Raw genomic sequence first — 20,063 nt, 5'->3', positions numbered from 1 at the left:
TACACAATCTAATATTCTTACAGACAACTGAAGGACTTGTGCAACACATTCTCACTCCCAGCTCGTCACATACTGATGCGGACGTGAAAGATAAAAAGGCGATGTTGCCTAAATCACACCTGTGTGAACTGAGTGGTGCAACCCCCCCCCCCCCCCCCCTCCTCTCCTCTCCTCTCTCTCATTAGCAGGCAACAGTGCAGCACTAACACTATCTCTCTCTCTCAGTGCCCCTACTGGTACTCATTATACTGGTGCTCATTAACCCATTCTGACCTGAGATCAGATTCATACGAGGTTTCCGCCGGACACACACTGGTCTGATGGACCCATTCTGACCTGAGATCAGATTCTAAAAATGTCAGTCGTTGTTCGATTTTTTTCAAAAATAGCAGACCTACAAGCTCGTATCGCGCCACTCGGTGGCGCGATATGAGCTTGTAGATCTGCTATTTTTAAATAGCTAAAGCATAACATGATGCTGACACCAAAATGGGTGCCCGGTCAGAATGGGTTAACGTCACATAGGTGAACAAGTTAACAACACATAGGTGAACAACACATAGGTGAACAACACATAGGTGTACACGGACATTGCTGTTCTTTGGAGTGGTTACACTCAAAACCACGTGCAAAACAAGTTTACAACAAGGCAAGCATGGCATCAGATGTGGACTTGAGCCCAGTGAGGCACGCCAGAGCAAGGCACCAGCTGAGCCCAGTGAGGCACGCCAGAGCAAGGCACCAGCTGAGCGAGTGACCGTGTCAAGGCACCAGCTGAGCGAGTGACCGTGTCAAGGCACCAGCTGAGCCAGTGACCGTGTCAAGGCACCAGCTGAGCCCAGTGAGGCACGCCAGAGCAAGGCACCAGCTGAGCGAGTGACCGTGTCAAGGCACCAGCTGAGCGAGTGACCGTGTCAAGGCACCAGCTGAGCCAGTGACCGTGTCAAGCGAGTGTTCGCAACTTTGCACCAAGTGGTGCGATGTCCAATTTTGTTGACTTCGCAGCGTTTTATTTGCATACCGATATGGGGGTTGGAATCAATTATGATCCGTATGGTATGTTTATTGTCAACAATATAATTATAATAAATACAATGGACAGTGACAGATCAACCTCTCCTCCGTACAACACTGAGTACAACACTGTCATAATATCTCTGATCCACACGGATGTCCCCACTGACATGAGCCTGTGACAATATTCATGTCATAAGACACTAGTGGATCCTCGCAGCTACACAGACACAGCAAGTATAACTTGGCCTTAAATGTATAAATCATGCAAATGTGAAAACAATTGAACTAACAATAAACCTCTAAGTCTCTCTATAACTTAACTCTATTATGGCTGGTGTTTTTTTTTTACACTAAATGTCGCATTTTACTGTTTTTTTTGTTATGCATGTCTTGACCTAAACGATATAAGCCACACAACTCAACTATGTACACTTTCTGGCTTCAAACAGTGTGCCAGAGAATAGAGATCCAGTTTTCGGGAAATATCATATTTTACAGAAGAACAATCGTGCACAACTACACTTTCTATCTATCATTTTCTTAACCCATTCTGACCTGAGATCAGATTCATACGAGGTTTCCACTGGACACACACTGGTCTGATGAACCCATTCTGACCTGAGATCAGATTCTAAAAATGTCAGTCGTTCTTCGATTTTTCAAAAAATAGCAGACCTACAAGCTCGTATCGCGCCACTCGGTGGCGCGATATGAGCTTGTAGATCTGCTATTTTTCAATAGCTAAAGCATAACATGATGCTGACACCAAAATGGGTGCCCGGTCAGAATGGGTTAAAACTACTAAATGATTTAAATATAATTAAAATATTGTTACCTTTTAAAATCACCTCCACCGTAAAGGCTCTGGAAGCAACATCGTTAGTGGCAGTGCACGTGTAGCGCCCGGCTTCGGACACGGTGAGGTTGCCTCCCGTCATACGGAGCACTGAGCTGAGTAACCACTGGATCTTTGGCGGCGGGTGACCATCGGCCTCGCAGATGAGGTCCACGGGATAACCTTTGAACACTGGTATCCTCGTTGGAAGTTTAGTGGTGTTGATTATGGGTCCATCTACGAAAAGAGAGAGACACACAGGTATAGAGTAGACATGAGGTATGTGGAACTGCATGGGCAGAGATTTCCCTCCTAATCTGGGTCCTAGATGTAATATTTTTTCTTGTCTATATAGGCTGAAAATGTTTTACATGATCTGTACATGGCAATAATACTTTTGCTGTTACATGATAATCCATGGTTAGTATACTATGTACTTAAGTATTGAACTATGACATCTCAAACTGTATTTTTGAACATCAGCAATTCTCCTGAACATTAACATTTTAATGTGTCTTCATTCAGTATAAACTTTTACATCCTAATGTAACTATAATTCACTCAATGTCTGAATGAATGTCTGTCTGAATGAATGTCTGAAAGTCTGTCTGAAACACTGTCGCTGCTCCTCACTGGCTGCACCAATCGCTATCACTTTTCACACAGGCATTGACCATAACATTATGGAGGTCTTAACAAAGCCGTAAATTCCATTTAACAAATTAAAAAATAATATATTAGTGAATTAAGAGTTCTCATTGACTTAAGGCCTGGACAGTCTGTTTTTGCCTTACGGAGGGTGAGTCAAAAGCACACAAAAAACACAACGTTATTTAGTCCTTGTGTCGGTCTATAATGTGCCTATGATGTTCAATCAATTATTCGTCCACTAGATTGGATTGTACAAACTGTACTGGTACACGTGCAACTTTATTTTTGTTACGAGCCAATCTACAAGCTCACTCCGCGACACCTTGTAAGCTTGAAACACTCTGTTCTCCGCTGTGATTCCGCAGAGTTCTCGACTGAACACCAGGGCTCGACTAGATAAAAGATTCAGGGCTAACATTTGGCCCAAAACATATTAAAGCAAGGGGGGCGGCCCATTCATTGGGCGGCCCACTGCCCACTGGACATAACGTCAAGTGGCCAGTTCAGGCCTGATAATCACAGACAAGTATGCAAAGCAGTGCATCGAACGATGATGTCATGTTGTCCTGTTTAACTTTCAATGCGATATATCCATGCCGATCGTGTTTACGTTAACTCAATGTGCCGGTGGAAGTGTCATCCTCTTTCAAGAAAGAGGGGTTGAGGAAAAGCCTTCTTGCTCTCTGCTGCCAAAGGTTGCGACGGATCACGCAAGGGAGCTGACGTAAGGGGTGAAATTTCCTTGGGGCTTGGGGACCTTCAGTCCCCAAGCCTCTAGCCTGGCTTTAGCCATACTGACAAGTAACATGGATTCACTCTCGCTCTCCCCGATATCATAGCAACAACTTTGCAATGTTCTAACATCACTAACAAACTCTGGGGCGTGTGCCATGCGTGCATGCGTGTCTCAGCCACACAGAGACGTATTTATGTCAGTCTCAGGAATACACATGCAGACCCCCCCCCCCCCCCCCCCCCAGGGAATGTACGCACGCAGACCTCTTGCCTAATAATATTAGTGCCCTTCCCAAGCTCATCCATTAACAATTCCCTCCCAATCAATAATGTCTATCTATTACATCATATTCTACACACTGTACCTAATTTGGTGTTCATAAATTAGAACAGGTAAGGACTACGCACGCGCGCACACACACACACACACACACACACACACACACACACACACACACACACACACACACACACACACACACACACACACTGCTCTCACAGTAGACGGTGATGTTTAGGAGACTGGAAGTCATGGTTAGAGGAGTCTGTGGTCCTTCTGGTCCCAAATCCAAATGAGCCTCGCATCTGAACTCTGCTCCATTGTGACTTCTGTCCAGACTGATGTTGATGGTGGATGATACGTTATACGGTGCCCTTGTGGACGACGTGTCATATGCTGTCCTTGTTGTCTCTTCGCTGTATGACGTTGCGAAGGTTCCGATGGGAAGCCACTTCACGGTGAGTTTCTGTACGGGAGCCACGTTGATGATGTCACATCGCAGTTGGTATGTCCCCTCAACCAGCGGTCCAGTTTGGTTCACAACATGGATGGAAACACTGTCTGGGGATTCTTGGGAGGAAATGTGTATCAAGTCAATTGTTGAAATTTGAAATTTCTCTATTTTAACCCATTCTGACCGGGCACCCATTTTGGTGTTGGCATCATGTTATGCTTTAGCTATTGAAAAATAGCAGATCTACAAGCTCATATCGCGCCACCGAGTGGCGCGATACAAGCTTGTAGGTCTGCTATTTTTGAAAAAAATCGAAGAACGACTGACATTTTTTTAATCTGATCTCAGATCAGAATGGGTTCGTCAGACCAGCGTGTGTCCAGTGGAAACCTCGTATGAATCTGATCTCAGGTCAGAATGGGTTAAGTTGAAACATAAAATAAAAACGTCATAACATTAGATACTTACTATACATAGTGAAGTCAAGAGCTTTCTCGCATTGTCCAATTCCGTCAAATGTTGCAACACAAACGGGCCTGGCGTCCCAGTCTTCATGGATGTTCACAGACCACTGGGGTCCAGTGGTTTTGCCTTGAGGGTAAACCCTCCAGGATATGTCTCTGGAACTGGATATGGGGGCAATGGAGGTGCATGTTGCAACCCCACTGCCTCCATACTGTACCACCATCCTTTCTGGGGTTATTCTGATGGGGCATTCTGCTGCCGGCACACCTGTGGAATTAAAAGTGAGGCGGAAACTGTCATTGCATTCCTTTCCCTATATATTCTCTCGCTTTCCATGTCTACACAACAACACTCCCATGTTCAAAGCTGAGATACAATGGTTAGGTCACTTAAAACAAAGGCTGTGACTCAGTAGACTAAGAATACAGGAAAAGGGCTCAGGATCAGGAAGGATATACCCCCACCCACCCACCCACGCGCACGGCGCGCACACACACACACACACACACACACACACACACACACACACACACACACACTCACTCATGAAAGTGGGTGCTTGATGATGATGAACAAAGACTTTCTCCTTTAGGTTATTTATTTTATTATGCCAGCCGATCTACAAGCTCACTCACAACGCGTTGCTATGCGACGCGTTGTGAGATCGTAGATTCATTGGCTATTTTCGGCACGCGACACACCGTCACCCTTCTTTCTAACTACCGTAATGACTTTTCAACCAAAACAAGGGAAACGTGATCTCAGTAATTGGCCCACTTTCACTTACTTGTTTCTGACCCGTTTGAAAGCGACAGCAACTCCAAAATCAAAACGACTGAGAGAAGAGCAACAGACTGAACAGAGTGCAAATCCTCCATTTAGATTTTAGAAGAAGAGGGTTTTCCGACGCGTTGAAAAGCTGCCGCCCCCTCCCGTTATGTTCCGCTTGAACAAAAGTTTTCCTTTGCTTTAAGTTCACTGCTGGCCGCAGACTCAGAGCCGTTTGCCTTGGGAAGTTCACTGCTGGCCGCAGACTCAGAGCCGTTTGCCTTGGGAAGCAGGCAGCCAGGCAGGCAGCTACTGAGTCTATTACACGACTTCCAGCTAAATATCATAGGAGTAAAGGAGAGGAAGGAAAGAACCCTCCCCCACTAGGCTGCAGAGTGCAGACACCGCCTGTATCTATAAATGTAAAAGCCTGTTACAGTATGCCTACGCAGTGTGTCATGTTTTTTGTTTTTTTTTAGTGGTGCTCTTAGAATGATGGTTTAATACAAATCTTAACGGGAGAAAACTGCCAAATAACCGTAAATTCTAAATTAGTTTACTTTATGGAAACAATATAGCTCAGGCAATATTCTATGCTTATATGAACTGCCACAACATAGCCTACATTGTGGTGTAAAATCAGAATGTGTATCCTATGGCAGTGGTTCCCAAAGTGGGGTCCGGGAACCCATAGGGGTACTTGAGGGAGTTCCAGGGGGTACCTAACCTGACGCTGCCAGATCCAAGAAGCTTGCTACACAAATTTGTTTCACAGCTTATTGAGTGCTGTGTTGGGGAACATGGTTACCCAATACCGCCCTCATCTGGCAGCGTCAGGTTAGGGGGTACCTAGCTCAATTAGAGATATATAGTTAGGAACCAAATGGACCCTTATGGGTCTGTAACTCTGAGAGTTCCCCTAACGGGTCCATTTGGTTCCATTTGTACACTCTCAGAGTTAAATTAACAGTGGTTTTACAATATAAATTGGGGTACCAGAGATAGTTATGCCATTAAATTGGGGGTCCGTAGCATAATGCGTGTGAAACTGGGGGGGGTGGTCCATGAAATTAATGTTTCGGAATCACTGCTAGAGCCGTAAAACTCCTCCCTTATCGGGGTCACTGGCATATGTTTTCAAATGGGGGGTCGGACCGTCGGTGGCCTAATAAATGTTGATTTGGGGGTCCTTGACATGAAAAAGTTTGGGAACCATGCACTGTCCTATATGGTACCTGTCTAACCAGTGATTCACAGCCTTTTTAATTTCGCCTTTATCCAAGGCGCTTTACATAGATTGTGCATTACATTCTTCACACACACACATTCATACACCGGTGGCGGAGGAAACCCCAACCTGCTCACCACAAGCAATTAGGGGTTCATAGGCTTGCTCAAGGACACTTGGACACTAACTCTGGGGGAGCCTGACCCACTGCCGCCGCTCACCTCATTTTCAAATGATCGTAATCGGATCGGGAGCAAATAAATCACTCCCGTGTGAAGTGACTAGTGAGGGGCGCTCTTATCATCATACATCACATACATCATCACATTCCGGCCAATCACAATTGGCGTCCTCACTTTTTATCCTCAAGTCCAATCCGACATCCCTAAATGACAACCCAATCAGTACAACCAGTGCTGTAGTCTACACAAGGACCTGATCCTTACCTTTAACTGTGACTCTGGCTGTTCTAGAGACATTTCCTCTGGTGTTCCAGGCAGTGCATGTGTAGGACCCCATGTTGTTGGAAGTGGCATTGTGGATGAGGAGAATGGACACATAATCTTCATTTTTCACCTCCACATTGGCAGCCCGGAAATAAATCCAGGAATATTCAGGCCGTGGGTTGCTGTTGGAGACGCACTTCAGCTCCACAGAAGAACCAACGTCAACTTCATCGTCCTCAAGCTCAACGATTGCTGATGGTGGATCTGGAGGTACATGATACATGATACATGATACATGGCATGTTAGATCTAAAATGAAATGTCATATCGTCACTGTCAGGTGGAAACATTGTATATATATTAAATATATTGTGGGGTCTGGTGAGCGACCCCCGCGATGGTAAGTGCGTTGCCAGGGCAACCAGGCACGCTGTCAGACAGAAGACGCCTCGGGCCGTTAGGAACGCCCTCCTCCGCCAGATTGAGCTGATTGACGGACCGCACCCAAATCAGCTAGCGGCTACACACGTCATATAAAAGGCAGAATCAGTCTGCGTCTGGCAGCGGCTGGTTCACACACACGCTCAAGGAGGCACGCACAAGCACGCCGGCGGGGGGTAAGCAGACACACACACACTTCCACCAAACACACACAATCATGTGTATGGCTCTGCATGTCTTAAACTGTCACTCTCCTCTCGTCACAGGCTTTATAGGATCCGTCTAGGATTATGTCCGAGGGACACAATCCACGGGACTGGATGAAGGACATACAGGATCAGTCCAGGGTTATGTCCGCGGGACAGAATCCACGGGACTGTATCAAGGAAATATAGGAACAGGCGTTCCGGTTCTCACGTATCGGGCTGCGGGAGGAAGGCAGCCCCGCCAGCGACGGCGACGTGAGAACCACAGAGAATAAGGTCGGAAAGAAACATATTAATTCTTTCTATAACATTGAGTTCGAGTTCTCATGTATCGGGCTCCGGGACGAAGCCAGCCCCGCCAACGACGGCGACGTGAGAACCACAGATAATAAGGTCGGAAGGAAACCTATTAATTCTTTATATAACATTGAGTTCTGTCAGGCATACAGGACGGAGGATCGAGTTCTCATGTATCGGGCTCCGGGACGAAGCCAGCCCCGCCAACGACGGCGACGTGAGAACCACAGATAATAAGGTCGGAAGGAAACCTATTAATTCTTTATATAACATTGAGTTCTGTCAGGCATACAGGACGGAGGATCGAGTTCTCATGTATCGGGCTCCAGGACGAAGCCAGCCCCGCCAATGACGGCGACGTGAGAACTACAGATAACCAGGTCGGGAAGAAGCCTATAATTCTTTCTATAACATTGAGTTCTGTCTGGCATACAGAACAGGAATTCCAGTTTCCACGGACCGCGCTGCAGGAAGGAGGCTACCCCGCCACAGCGACGAGGACGAGGAAACTACAGATAACCAGGTCGGAAAAGAAACCTATTAATTCTTTATATAATTCTGAGACATTGCATTGAGGCCTGTCTAGCAAACAGGCGCTCATTATAGACGCCGGATCGGCTTGAAGGCTGACGCTCTATACCCGCTACCGTTAAAGATAAAGACTGATGACATCACGAAGCAAGGCATCGACGTCAACTGTATATCGCTTATCTGTTAACCCAAAGCCCTCCAGTGAGGAGAAGAGCTACCAGAGACTGTCTTATCATTGATTATGAGAAACAAAGCCCTCCAGTGAGGAGAAGAGCTAGAGGAAACTGTATGAACTGAATTGATACTAATTCTATTCTCATCCTTCTGCAGGCAGTGAGAGGACGCCTGTGAAAGCAATAATACTATATGGAATATAATTTACCCTGAAAAACCTACGTGGGGTTTTTCTATTGTACTGTTTGTCCAGCTTATTTACTGTTCTATAATAAATAAGCCGTTTTGAAGTGCTGCAATCCCTTGTCCCACCTGTTGGTGACCACACAGGTCTCACAATATATATATGTGTCCAAAACTGTTACTTTCAAGAAAATGGAAGAAACGCTCTACTTTATCCAATGTAGTTATTATTTAGTCACAAATTTAGTCACAAGCTCTTGTTAATAAATACTTTTCATTGGTTCAATATTTATAAACAAACCCACGTGCGTACACACTTTCACATTAAAGTGACAGTGGCAAAAATAGCTCACAGTCACAGTGTAACACTGTATAGGACCTTCAATTATGAAAAAACTAAAAGTTGAAATTTGGAGATACAAGGTTACTTTGTCATAATGAGGAATAGCAAAAATAGACCATCTATATCTGCTATTTTCTCTATTTTAAGTGCCAATTTTCACCTAAAATGACATGTCTACATTGAAAGTGGATACCCCCCCCCCACACACACACACAATGCAATGTATTCATCAGTACATTTTGAGATTTTTCAGTGATATGCAGTAACTTACATGAGACATCAATCCTCAAGTTGTGACTGACATTGGAATATCCGTTTGAAGCTATTATGGTGTAGAGTCCTGCGTCGTGTCTCGATGGGTTCTCTGGGAGGGACCCGACTTCTTCCCCGTCTCTGTCTCTGTATGTAGTTCTAGAAGGTGGCGGGTATCCAATAAGCCTACAGCTGATGTTGATGGGAGCATATTCAACACCCATGTAGGTGCTGGGACAATGTATCTCTGGTCCATCTGAAAGCAATCCATGAAGAAAAAATCACACTTGTGTGAAGTGAGGGGCCACGGGCGCTCTTATCATCAATCAGCCAATCAAATCATCACATTCCGTGCTACAAACACACAAAGCTGTGTATAGGAGGGGGTAGCGACCTATAGGGCTATATCTTGCTTTATTCATTAAAGTAAGTTCCGGATTGCAGCTCTAGTGATGATTCTACAAATGCCTTCTAAATCGTAACAGTTTTCTGAAACTTGTGTTTTCAGTGGTGCTCAAACTTTTTCGTGTGAAGGACCCCCAGGCCTATGTATTTGTTCGGAGACCCCCATCTCAAAATATTTAGTTCCAGGGAATCTTCAGAAGCAAATATTTGAGTTAAATATGTTTGCATAAAATACAAAGTATGTTAAAATATTTGCACACATTTTCGATATAAAGCAGATCTACAAGCTCATAGTGTGGCATTATGAGCTTGTAGATCTACTATTTTTGAATAGCACAAAGTATAAAATATGGCTAAAATCTAAAATGACATAGATGCTTTCCCAGTCTTGATGGGAATGTAATGAAGGCTGAATGTGAGACTTACACATAATTAAGACATGCACAGTTCTGTTGGTATTGACATGGCCTTTAGCTTCAATGGTGTAGAGGCCTGCATTGTGCCTCGACAGAGCGACTGCTTGATCGATGGGATGTCCATCTTTAAACCATGTGATGTTTGGAGACGGATTTCCTGTCACAGAGCACTGGTCCTCCAAATTCTGACCCTCCGATATTAGCATGTTAGAACATGCTATGTCTGGTCCATCTAAAGAGAGTGGAACATTTTGCAACAAATTATTCCAAATTCTTTGCAGAAAAGTATTGCATGAAAAGAAGAAAACAAAAAACAGACAGGTGGGGGGTTGATGGGGGGTTGTTCTGGTACTATGTGCCACCAGCTGTCTGTTTGGTCTTATAACAGCTGTGTGGTCCAAGAAAGATTACTGAACAATTTCTAGAAGTAGCAACTTGTTCTGGGTTACTAACTACTATTTAATAGTAGTTGTTAACAGTGTAAGCTTTATCCAAACTCTGACTTTTATACCACTGAATTCAAGAGGTTCAAATGTCAGAGATAAGTCATTACAAAGCATTACGAAGCAACACTGTGTACGAAGCAACACAAAAATGTGATATACTTACAGTGAACCTTAATCGGATACTCCTCTGAAAAGATAGAAAGCTGAGGTCCTCCTACTGGTCCTAGGTTCAAAGAAGCCTCACATCTGAAACGGGCTCCATCATACCCTCTACTGGCGTGAAAGGTGAAATTAGCGACCACAGTCTGGTTTTTTAGGCTGGTGAGATCAGCAAAAGATTGCGTGCTGAGTTTGGTGTCATTTCCTTTGTACCACGTCACAGTGAGATGTTGAACAGGAGCTATGCGAGGGATGTCACACGTGATGGTGTATTGCTCCCCCTCAGACATCACAGCAGAGTCTGCATTTGAGCTGATGCTGATGCTGTCTGGAAAGGCTGTAAGACATCAAATATGAGAAACTGTGGTAGAGCCTACATATAATAAGTCTCATTCTGTGCTGTGCAAAGACAATACAATCCAGTGTTAATTTTGACAGCAACTTTTGATGTCGTTTTAGTCATATTTTATTAATCTGAAATGCTTTAGTTTTAGTCTAGTTTTAGTCGACTAAATATCATAAGATTTTAATCGACTAAATCTACAGTTGATTTTGTCGTCAAAAATAGATTTTTGCATGCCTTGATGGCGTCGTAATTCCTGATTTTACACTTGATTCAGTTGGTTGCATGCGGTGTACTTGTAGATCTGCTACTTTCAGAGCGCAACCATACGTTTTTACGCTTTTCCACTATAGTGTCTCCCTAATATTTTTGTCTAGTTTGTATCTTTTAGCCTATATTACTTGCGCAAGCAGAGCGTGCAAGTAATGTTATCAGTCAGGTGCTACGATGCGTATGTCCCTTAGCAGCATATGATATGACGTCATATGCTGGCACGAAGCTGACTGTGCAGGTATGTTTTCCGCCATGCTACGAAGCATATGTCCCATGACGTGATGAAGATATGTACCAATGTCCCTTAGAATGCATATGATATGACGTCATATGCTGGCCCCGGACATACGGAAGCTGACCGTGCAGGTATGTTTTCCGCGGATGTCTCATGACGTGATGAAGATTATGTACCAATGCCAGGGTATAATTACGATAGTGACGTAATGATGATATGTTTCAGTGTCAGGTGGATTAAAAAAGGGACATACGCATCAAACCACCCGAGTAACCACATTATACCACTAATCATTCAGAAATGACATATACATACAGATAGACATATACACATTATATAGACATATGAGCATATGACGTGCTGAATATGTTTCAGTGTTGGGTGGACTAAAGGTAATGCCCCTATGTATACATGTATGTCATTTGACACCACTGCCATAACAGGCATAAGTAATCATTACCATACTTCAAAATACTACTTTTTCTCCTCCAAAAGCAAGGTACGTAGCAAATAGCTATAAACCTAATAATTCAATATTGCAAACGTTCTTTCACAGAGAGGCTGAGATTTGAAAGTTTGTAGCGGTCTACAGTACTTGCACGCTCTGCTTGCACACTAGTAGGCCATTTATGGCCTACAAGACTTACTGTAAACGACGACTGGTAATGTCTTGAGACACGGTTCTTCTCCATCTATGACGGTGAGGTAGCATATTGGACTGGCATCCCAATCTTGTAGATTTGCCACATCCCAGACAACACTGGTGACGTCGTACACTGGTTCATTGTTCCCGGATTTAGACTCCCAACCCAAGCCGTCATGTTTGGTTTCTGAGGTGGTGCAGTTAGCCGAGACGGCCTCTCCATATCTCACCACAACACTGGGAGGGTTCAGCTCGATAGGACAGGAGGCATGGACTCCTACACAGCCAATGATAATACAAAGACTTATTATTGTTTGCGTTCAGTGGCAGTATCGACACTGCAATATAGAATTACTCCATTACAAGTAAAAGTCCGGAATTCATTGATTGATTGATTGAAGTATTTATTAACAGTTTGCAGAATGGGTACATTTCACATGAAAGCACAACTCATTACAAAGACTGTTACTGTGGACGACACACTGATAAAGCATTACACCTTTTTGAGTGGTGTAACCACTCCTATAGACAGCTATGTGTGTCCCTGGGTCTGTCCGAGTACAGTACAGTACACGACTACAGTACAGTGAATCACACCCGTGTGAAGTGAGGGGCGCTAATATATTAAAGTCTAACTCATGTTGATTAGGTGATGTAATGGTGATGTAAAACAAACGGCGCCAACACAAACATTAAACGCCATTAACAATAAAGAGACAATATGACGTAATGAGGTACATTATGACGTAGGTTTTCCCTTCATTGTCAATGTATATATGAACCTTTATTGAGAAAAGGATATACCCTTGAGATGTATCATCTCGTTTCCGAGGGGGTCCAGCAACATACAGCAAATACAGAGCAATACAGTAGACAAAAAACGTTACAACAAATACATCCATGCATACATAACAAAATAAAACAGAAAGCTCTCCCAAGCTGGCCGCTCCCACCCCACCTAATCACCCAGAGAATAAGGCACTTAATGCATCATAGTACTCATATAATGAACATCAAAAATCTGAGATCAAATCAAAAACAGACTGTTACATATACTGTATGCACATGCAGTAAAATGCATTAACGACATGAAATAAGTACACATAACATAACTACAAACGTGCACATGCATAGATGTCAAGTTACAGTATATTTGCAGGTTTGTATGTGAGAAACAAACTGAGGCACATCAGAAGCAGGAGCAGGGTATTTGAGGATAAGTAAGGATAGAGACTTTATTGAGGGAGTTAATGGATCTAAGAGAAGTGGGGAGATTGTTCCAGTCATCCATAGCTTTGTATTTGAAAGCACGTCGGCCGACGTCTTTTCTAATGTTGTCTGAAATGTCTTTATTAGGAACAATCCCTCGTTTTCAAGGGGCTCCGCAATTCACAGAATACACTTCATACGTAAAGACACTTTATTTACAAACAATTCAACCAGACAAAACAAAACAAGACAAAACAATACAATTCCTAGATAAACAAGAAACAAACAACATAACAAAAACTGCAACAAGACAACATTTCACATAACATGGACATAACGTAGACATAACACATGGATCATTGCATCATGGATCTGCTATAGTAATGATTAGTGAAAACATGAACCGGTAGTCTCAAGATGAGAGGACAGCACAGTTATAAACAAATGAAAAGATGTTATTGAACGAATATGGACAGGTAGATTGTTGATGTTGGTGGAGACAATGAGGTAGGCATACTCTGTGTTCCTCAGATTATATGGTGAGCTAAAGGGATGCAGATACTGTTTTAAATATTCAGGGTAGTTAAAGTGAATGCATTTGAAGATGAATATCAGCCAATGAAAGTGCCTAGCTAACCCTTCTAGATTTGAGGGGGGGGATAATTGTACCCCACAGTGCTAGAAAATATGTGATAGCATTGCAGAGGTGGTAGCACTAGCTTTCTGCGCGTTATCAATCCATTTATAATCCCATGCCACACATTTCAAATTTAGCCTATACCTGTACATGGAACCAAATCATTCTACTTTCTACATTCTGCTAAACTTACGATTCTCTCTTATTGACCCTCTGCTTTTGAAAAGCAGTGGTATAGCTCAGAATATGTTCTCTATTACTGGCAGTGACAACATATTAGTGACTATACATTACACAAGATGTACTTCTGTCGCAAGATGTTACACAAAGCTTTCTCTGGAAATAACCTAAATAATACTCCTTTTGAAAAGCAGTGGTATAGCTCAGACTGCAGTATATATGTTCTCTATTACTGGCAGTGACAACATATACATTACACAACATGGAAATAACCTAAAGATGTAATACCATGAATACATACATAGATTCTAAGGAAATGTATTATGAAATTCAATACGGTAAACTAAAATATAGCCTAATGTAAGTGTATAAGTAATGAATTCTACAGATGCGTTCTAAATCCTAACAGTTCTCTGAATAAACATATGTTGATATATACAAAGCACGTCTAGTACGGCTGGCAAAATTGCACCCCCATCTAAATGTCTTAAAGTAGCAAAAGTAAAAGTACTCATTGTGCAGAATGTCTCATTTAAAAATTTCAAATGTATAGAAAACTTTGGAAAATAGAAGATCTACAAGCTCGGCTATTTTCAAATGGCCAAAATATATATAGGGCTGAAGTGGTTACTGTATGTTTTGTAACGATAATCAAATAACAAAGACTTATTATAATGGTTGTTTCAGTGTTACCTTGATGAGTGAACAGACTGAACACTGAGGAACACTATTTGTACAACAATGTATAAATTCATCTTTACTGCATTTGTACTGAAATTGACTGTTTCGGTCTTTGAAAGTACACCAAATAATCTATAGTATTCTTACAGTATTTTTTTAATATTGGTCCATGGGTAATCAGAAGTCACGAATTTGGTGGTCCCTCAAGGACCCTCCAGTCGTCCTCCAGGGGGTCCCCAGCAAAATGTGTTGCATCAAAATACATCTAAATCTAAATGTGTTATTTGGAAATAGCCGATCTACAAGCTCATTTCCACAATGTTTGCCTAATTCTTACGGAATATTTGAAACTTTGGCCAATTTAGTATTAAAAAGATCGTAAAAGTCCTTAAATTGTCGCATTAGAAATGTGCAGATGCCCTGTAGGCTATACCCTGTTTAAGCTAATCATCTGGGGACCCCCTTGGGGGTCTCGACCCCCAGTTTGGGAACCACTGACCTACAGGATCTCAGTTTTTTCCATATCATTGGTGGAAATACAAATAAAATAGGCTTTAGAATTATATTCAAGCCGAGAGTGGAATCGTCAATCAATAAATGGAAGGAACATGGTTGGCTGCATCCATGCTATTGATTGGATATGCTTGCAGAAGGATTGCCAATCTTGATAAAGTTGAGTCAAACAATATGTAAACCAAACAGGAATTACTTTTTGTATAGGCAAGTAACATGCCATACACATACAACATATACACGTACTCATTTCATACAACGGTCCAATCCATCTGAGACTTGTGTGTACACTATAGCAGTAGTTCTCAAACTTTTTTCACGTCAAGGACCTGATGATAATTGATAGGCCTATATATTTGGCCACACACCCCCATCTGAAAATGTTTTGTGTCAAACATCAATATTTTTTTAACAAATTGCAGATGTACACGCTCGCAGCATGGAACAAAGTGGCATGCTTTGAGCTTGTAGATCTGATATTTTTGAATAGCCAACATATTGGATAAAGTGGTTAAAAAGATTGTGATTCTATATTAACTGCTTTTGCAGAGGACTCCCTGGAAGCCCTCCCATGGTCCGACGCCCGGAGGTTCCTGGACCCCACTTTGAGAACCTTTGAGGTCACCAACACCACCATATGGTCAGGTGCAAATAGCACATATTTTGTTTTAATGAATGTTTAGACCAGTTGAGACAGTCAGTCAACAACAGGTGGCCTTGTAGCCTGCAACATTCATTACAAGTATTTACTCAAGTAGCTTTACTGTAGGCCTACTTAAGTAGGCTACAATTGTGAGGTAGGCCTACCTTTACTTTACTTGAGTAAATTAAAGAAGTTATACTTTATTCTACTTCTTTCTCGGTGGCAAATATTGTAGTTTTTTTTACTCCACTCCACATTTGACAGCTTTCAGCCCACTTTGCAGAGAGGCCTATAAATCATTAATACAAATGATGATAGGCCTACAACTACATCTAATAAATAAATAATAGGCCTAAAGAGACCAAAGAGTCTTTAAAAGACCCTGATGTGACAATACAGTTGATTCTCGTTCTTATTTAAGTAGCCTAATGATCACATTTTTCGTCTCAACTCATTATAGTCTAAACAAATATTCTGAAATGTGCATTAGCCTATGACTATGAGAAATCATTTTTTTACGTTTAGCCTAGTATACTAGGCCTACTACTTTTTGTGGGAGTGCACATACCTTTCTCACACTTAAGATTCTGTATGCAGTAGGGCTACTTTAACGTGTAAAAGTAGCCTATTTACAATGAAGGTGAACGAAAAAGCCAAATGTTTATTTTGCTACAAACCAGATAAATCTACGCATTTTCACTACAATACCGCCCTCTTCTGGTTAAAACAACACATGGGTATTTCAAAAGTTCCCTAAAGCTTCAAGCTAAACTTGCTAAAACATACACTTCTTTGATAAAGTAGCCTACACAGTGTAGTGTATTTAATTTTTCCCGTAGGCCTACCACTGTGTATGATGTTGTTTTGTTGACAATCGTTTTTGAAACAAACTAACAGTCAGAATGTTAGGTCAATATAATAGGCTATAATGTAATATAATATGATACAATAAAAATGCAATGTAATACAATGTAATGTACTATAATTAATAATGTGTGGACGGTTATAGTCAAACAAATAGATCACAAAGAGAAGAACATGCAAGCAATCCGAAAATGAATGAATTGGACATTAAACATACCTGTCGCACCGAGGAGAAAACCCACACACAGTCTTATAAATGTAATTCCACTCATTTGTTCAAACAAGTCCTTGAAACAACAGACAAAGCAAAGTGACACAGCAAAGTGATGCCTTTAAAGTCCAACTGAGCGCCCCTTCGCTTCGCTCTCCTGAAGTTAAGCTCGCCTATGAGCCTATCTACTAACCTCGCGTCACCGACCAGACTACCTACAACTCTCTAACGGTAAAACACGTGGTTCACTCACTGGAATACCCCCACAGCAGTAGTACACGCAAGTCACGCATCATCAAACAGAGTAGACTATATAATGTAAACCGCCTCCTCGCCCTCTCTCTTTCTCTCTCCGCCCCCACTCCTCCTCTCTGCACCCATCTCTGTCTCTCTAGTCTAAAGTTTCAATAAAGTCTCCACGTCCAGTTATCCGAGGGTAGCATAGCATGATCCTTTTACTAAGATGACAATATACAAGTGCTCATGTTTTTCTGAGATTCATGCTGCTCATATCATTATGCCCACACTTGAGGTCAACCATGCATTATATTTACTCCTACTCTCCAATGAAAAATGCTATTTTGCTGCTAAATTTTTTGCCATATTTAGTTTTATTATTCAGTAAGCAAAGTCGGATAAGATTATAGGCTATACTCACTCAATTCAGCGATCATATTTGCTTAACTTCAACCTTCATGAGGGATGAAATACATTTTTGGGTTATAAGCTTAGATAAGCATGTCAGAGACATCAGTGGGACCACATACAGTGCAATAGATTTTTGCAGTCATAGAATTCCTTAGGTTAAAGAAAGTATATCATTGATATTTCATATTGTTTTGTGTTGGCTCTCTTCTCATATCAAATAAATTAGGATATTTGTGTAAGCTCAACTGCTATTATTCACTGAGGTCATGAGTGCTTTGGAATGTTTTGGAATTTCCAGAGTTCTGAGTTATCAAGGACAGATTTCTAGTAGGCCTTTGTGTCATTGGCTATTTTTGGCATGCTTCGCCATCATAATATGACGGAGTATAATCATGATAGAACTGTGGCAAACGGTATGTCAAAGTGAGTCAAGTGACTCAGTTCCGCATTTAAATATTGTGAAACTAGCCAATCTATAAGCTCACAATGCCTTTGTCGTGAGGTGTGTATTTTATTTTATTTATTATATTTTGTGTTGATTACTTTTGATGCAGTAATGGTCTTTTTTGTTGTTTTTTCCATTTAATCCCTTTTCTTTTTCTTTCTTTCTTGGGGGTCCTGAGTCCTGACCCACAGGTTGAGAACCACTGGCCTATGGCACCAGCCATAGGCCTACACATCTGAATGCAGAGTCACTATATAGGACAACAAAACCTTTCAAAACCCGGCAGAATGAAAGTGACAGAATTGTATAGGCAATTTGTATAAGAATCAGTTTGCTTGTTTTGTTTTTTTTATTCCCTTTTTGTTGTTGATGTGATGATTTAATTGTCCAAATTGTTAAATCTTTATACTCTCAGTGTTAAATTAACACATTTGTGTTATCTGTGTGTGATCAACCACGAAGCAATTTTGTATACAGAGAAGACCAAGATTTCTGAGAATGTACAGCTGCGCGCCCTTTGTTGTCTTTAATCTGGGTTATGGTCAAGGGTTATTAAAAATAAATATCAGCACAGGGAGTTTAATCAGTAGAAGAGCAGTAGGTGTGTGTTGGTGGACTCCATGAATCAGTGGGGTTGTGTCAAGAAAACAAGCATTTGGATTCCAATCATGTCCTGAAAACACTCCCTATTCACCAGAGTATAACAACATGGAGGTGTGGCATGTCCTACTTTCCCTCTGCATTTGCAACAGAGAATCCATGCACACCCCGACTCGCATGACAAGAGAAGGGTTTCATTTGTGTGTTTCACACACACACTTTGATCTGAGCATTAAGGGCCATGTGTTTCCTGGCGACGTGGATTAAAGGCCCAGAAAAGTAAGCAGAGTGCTTCCAAACAAAACAAAATTGTGCATATCCCCTCACTCTCAAAACGATGCCCGTCCTAGACTCTGATCGTTATCATTTCCACTTTCTCCACGTCTCAATCTCTGTTGGATGTCTAACAGTATAATGCCAGACTGTGATGAAAGAAAACCATGCACGATGAAACCCAAAGAAATGTTTTCAAGGAACTGATTGAATGGAAAATGGAAACGAAAGCAACCTCCATATGACATACTGTATGATTCACTACAAAACCCCTTAACCCATTCTGACCTGACCCGAGATCAGATTCTAAAAATGTCTTCTACATCCTGACAATTTTCTATGTCAGTCGTTCTTCGATTCTTCTAAAATAGCAGACCTACAAGCTCGTAGCGGGCCACCGAGCTTGTAGATCTGCTATTTTTCAATAGCTAAAGCATGACATAATGCTAACACCATTAGCTTTAGGGGTATTTATTGAGTCATATAAACCAAAGGGTAAAATGCTGTTCCCTTTTACACTGCTCTTGATGATGTGCACATGCAGTGAGCGCACAAAGGACAATGAAGAGAAGAAAAAAAGACTGGAATGTGATGACTGAGCCCACTGCTTAGATAAGTACATAAAGTATGTGATGAGCCCACTGCTTAGAGAAGTACATAAAGTAATGTGATGAGCCCACTGCTTAGATAAGTACATAAAGTATGTGATGAGCCCACTGCTTAGAGAAGTACATAAAGTAATGTGATGAGCCCACTGCTTAGATAAGTACATAAAGTAATGTGATGAGCCCACTGCTTAGATAAGTACATAAAGTAATGTGATGAGCCCACTGCTTAGATAAGTACATAAAGTAATGTGATGAGCCCACTGCTTAGATAAGTACATAAAGTAATGTGATGAGCCCACTGCTTAGAGAAGTACATAAAGTAATG

General features: G+C 41.8%; 1 protein-coding gene across 1 annotated transcript in view; it reads right to left on the bottom strand.

The window, feature by feature from the left end:
- LOC310869633 (hemicentin-1-like) overlaps positions 1-17,526 on the bottom strand; it is a gene marked incomplete at its 3' end in the record, with an annotated part of 43,927 nt that extends 26,401 nt beyond the window's left edge. The window contains exons 1-9 of the mRNA XM_083780461.1: positions 17,171-17,526; positions 12,231-12,503; positions 10,737-11,069; positions 10,138-10,359; positions 9,326-9,562; positions 6,880-7,143; positions 4,441-4,704; positions 3,738-4,088; positions 1,853-2,089 (exon numbers count right to left, since the gene is read on the bottom strand). Of these exons, the coding sequence (XP_083636587.1) occupies positions 1,853-2,089; positions 3,738-4,088; positions 4,441-4,704; positions 6,880-7,143; positions 9,326-9,562; positions 10,138-10,359; positions 10,737-11,069; positions 12,231-12,503; positions 17,171-17,225 (2,236 nt within the window). The 5' untranslated portion in view covers positions 17,226-17,526. The remainder of the gene's footprint in view (positions 1-1,852; positions 2,090-3,737; positions 4,089-4,440; positions 4,705-6,879; positions 7,144-9,325; positions 9,563-10,137; positions 10,360-10,736; positions 11,070-12,230; positions 12,504-17,170) is intronic.
- Positions 17,527-20,063: the final 2,537 nt, after the last annotated feature.

Source organism: Protomyctophum parallelum, assembly GCF_964188405.1.
Source record: "Protomyctophum parallelum genome assembly, chromosome: 13".
NCBI classification, from domain to species: domain Eukaryota; kingdom Metazoa; phylum Chordata; class Actinopteri; order Myctophiformes; family Myctophidae; genus Protomyctophum; species Protomyctophum parallelum.
Note: the sequence above shows the minus strand (reverse complement) of the source record. Positions and strands in the feature narration are given on the sequence as shown.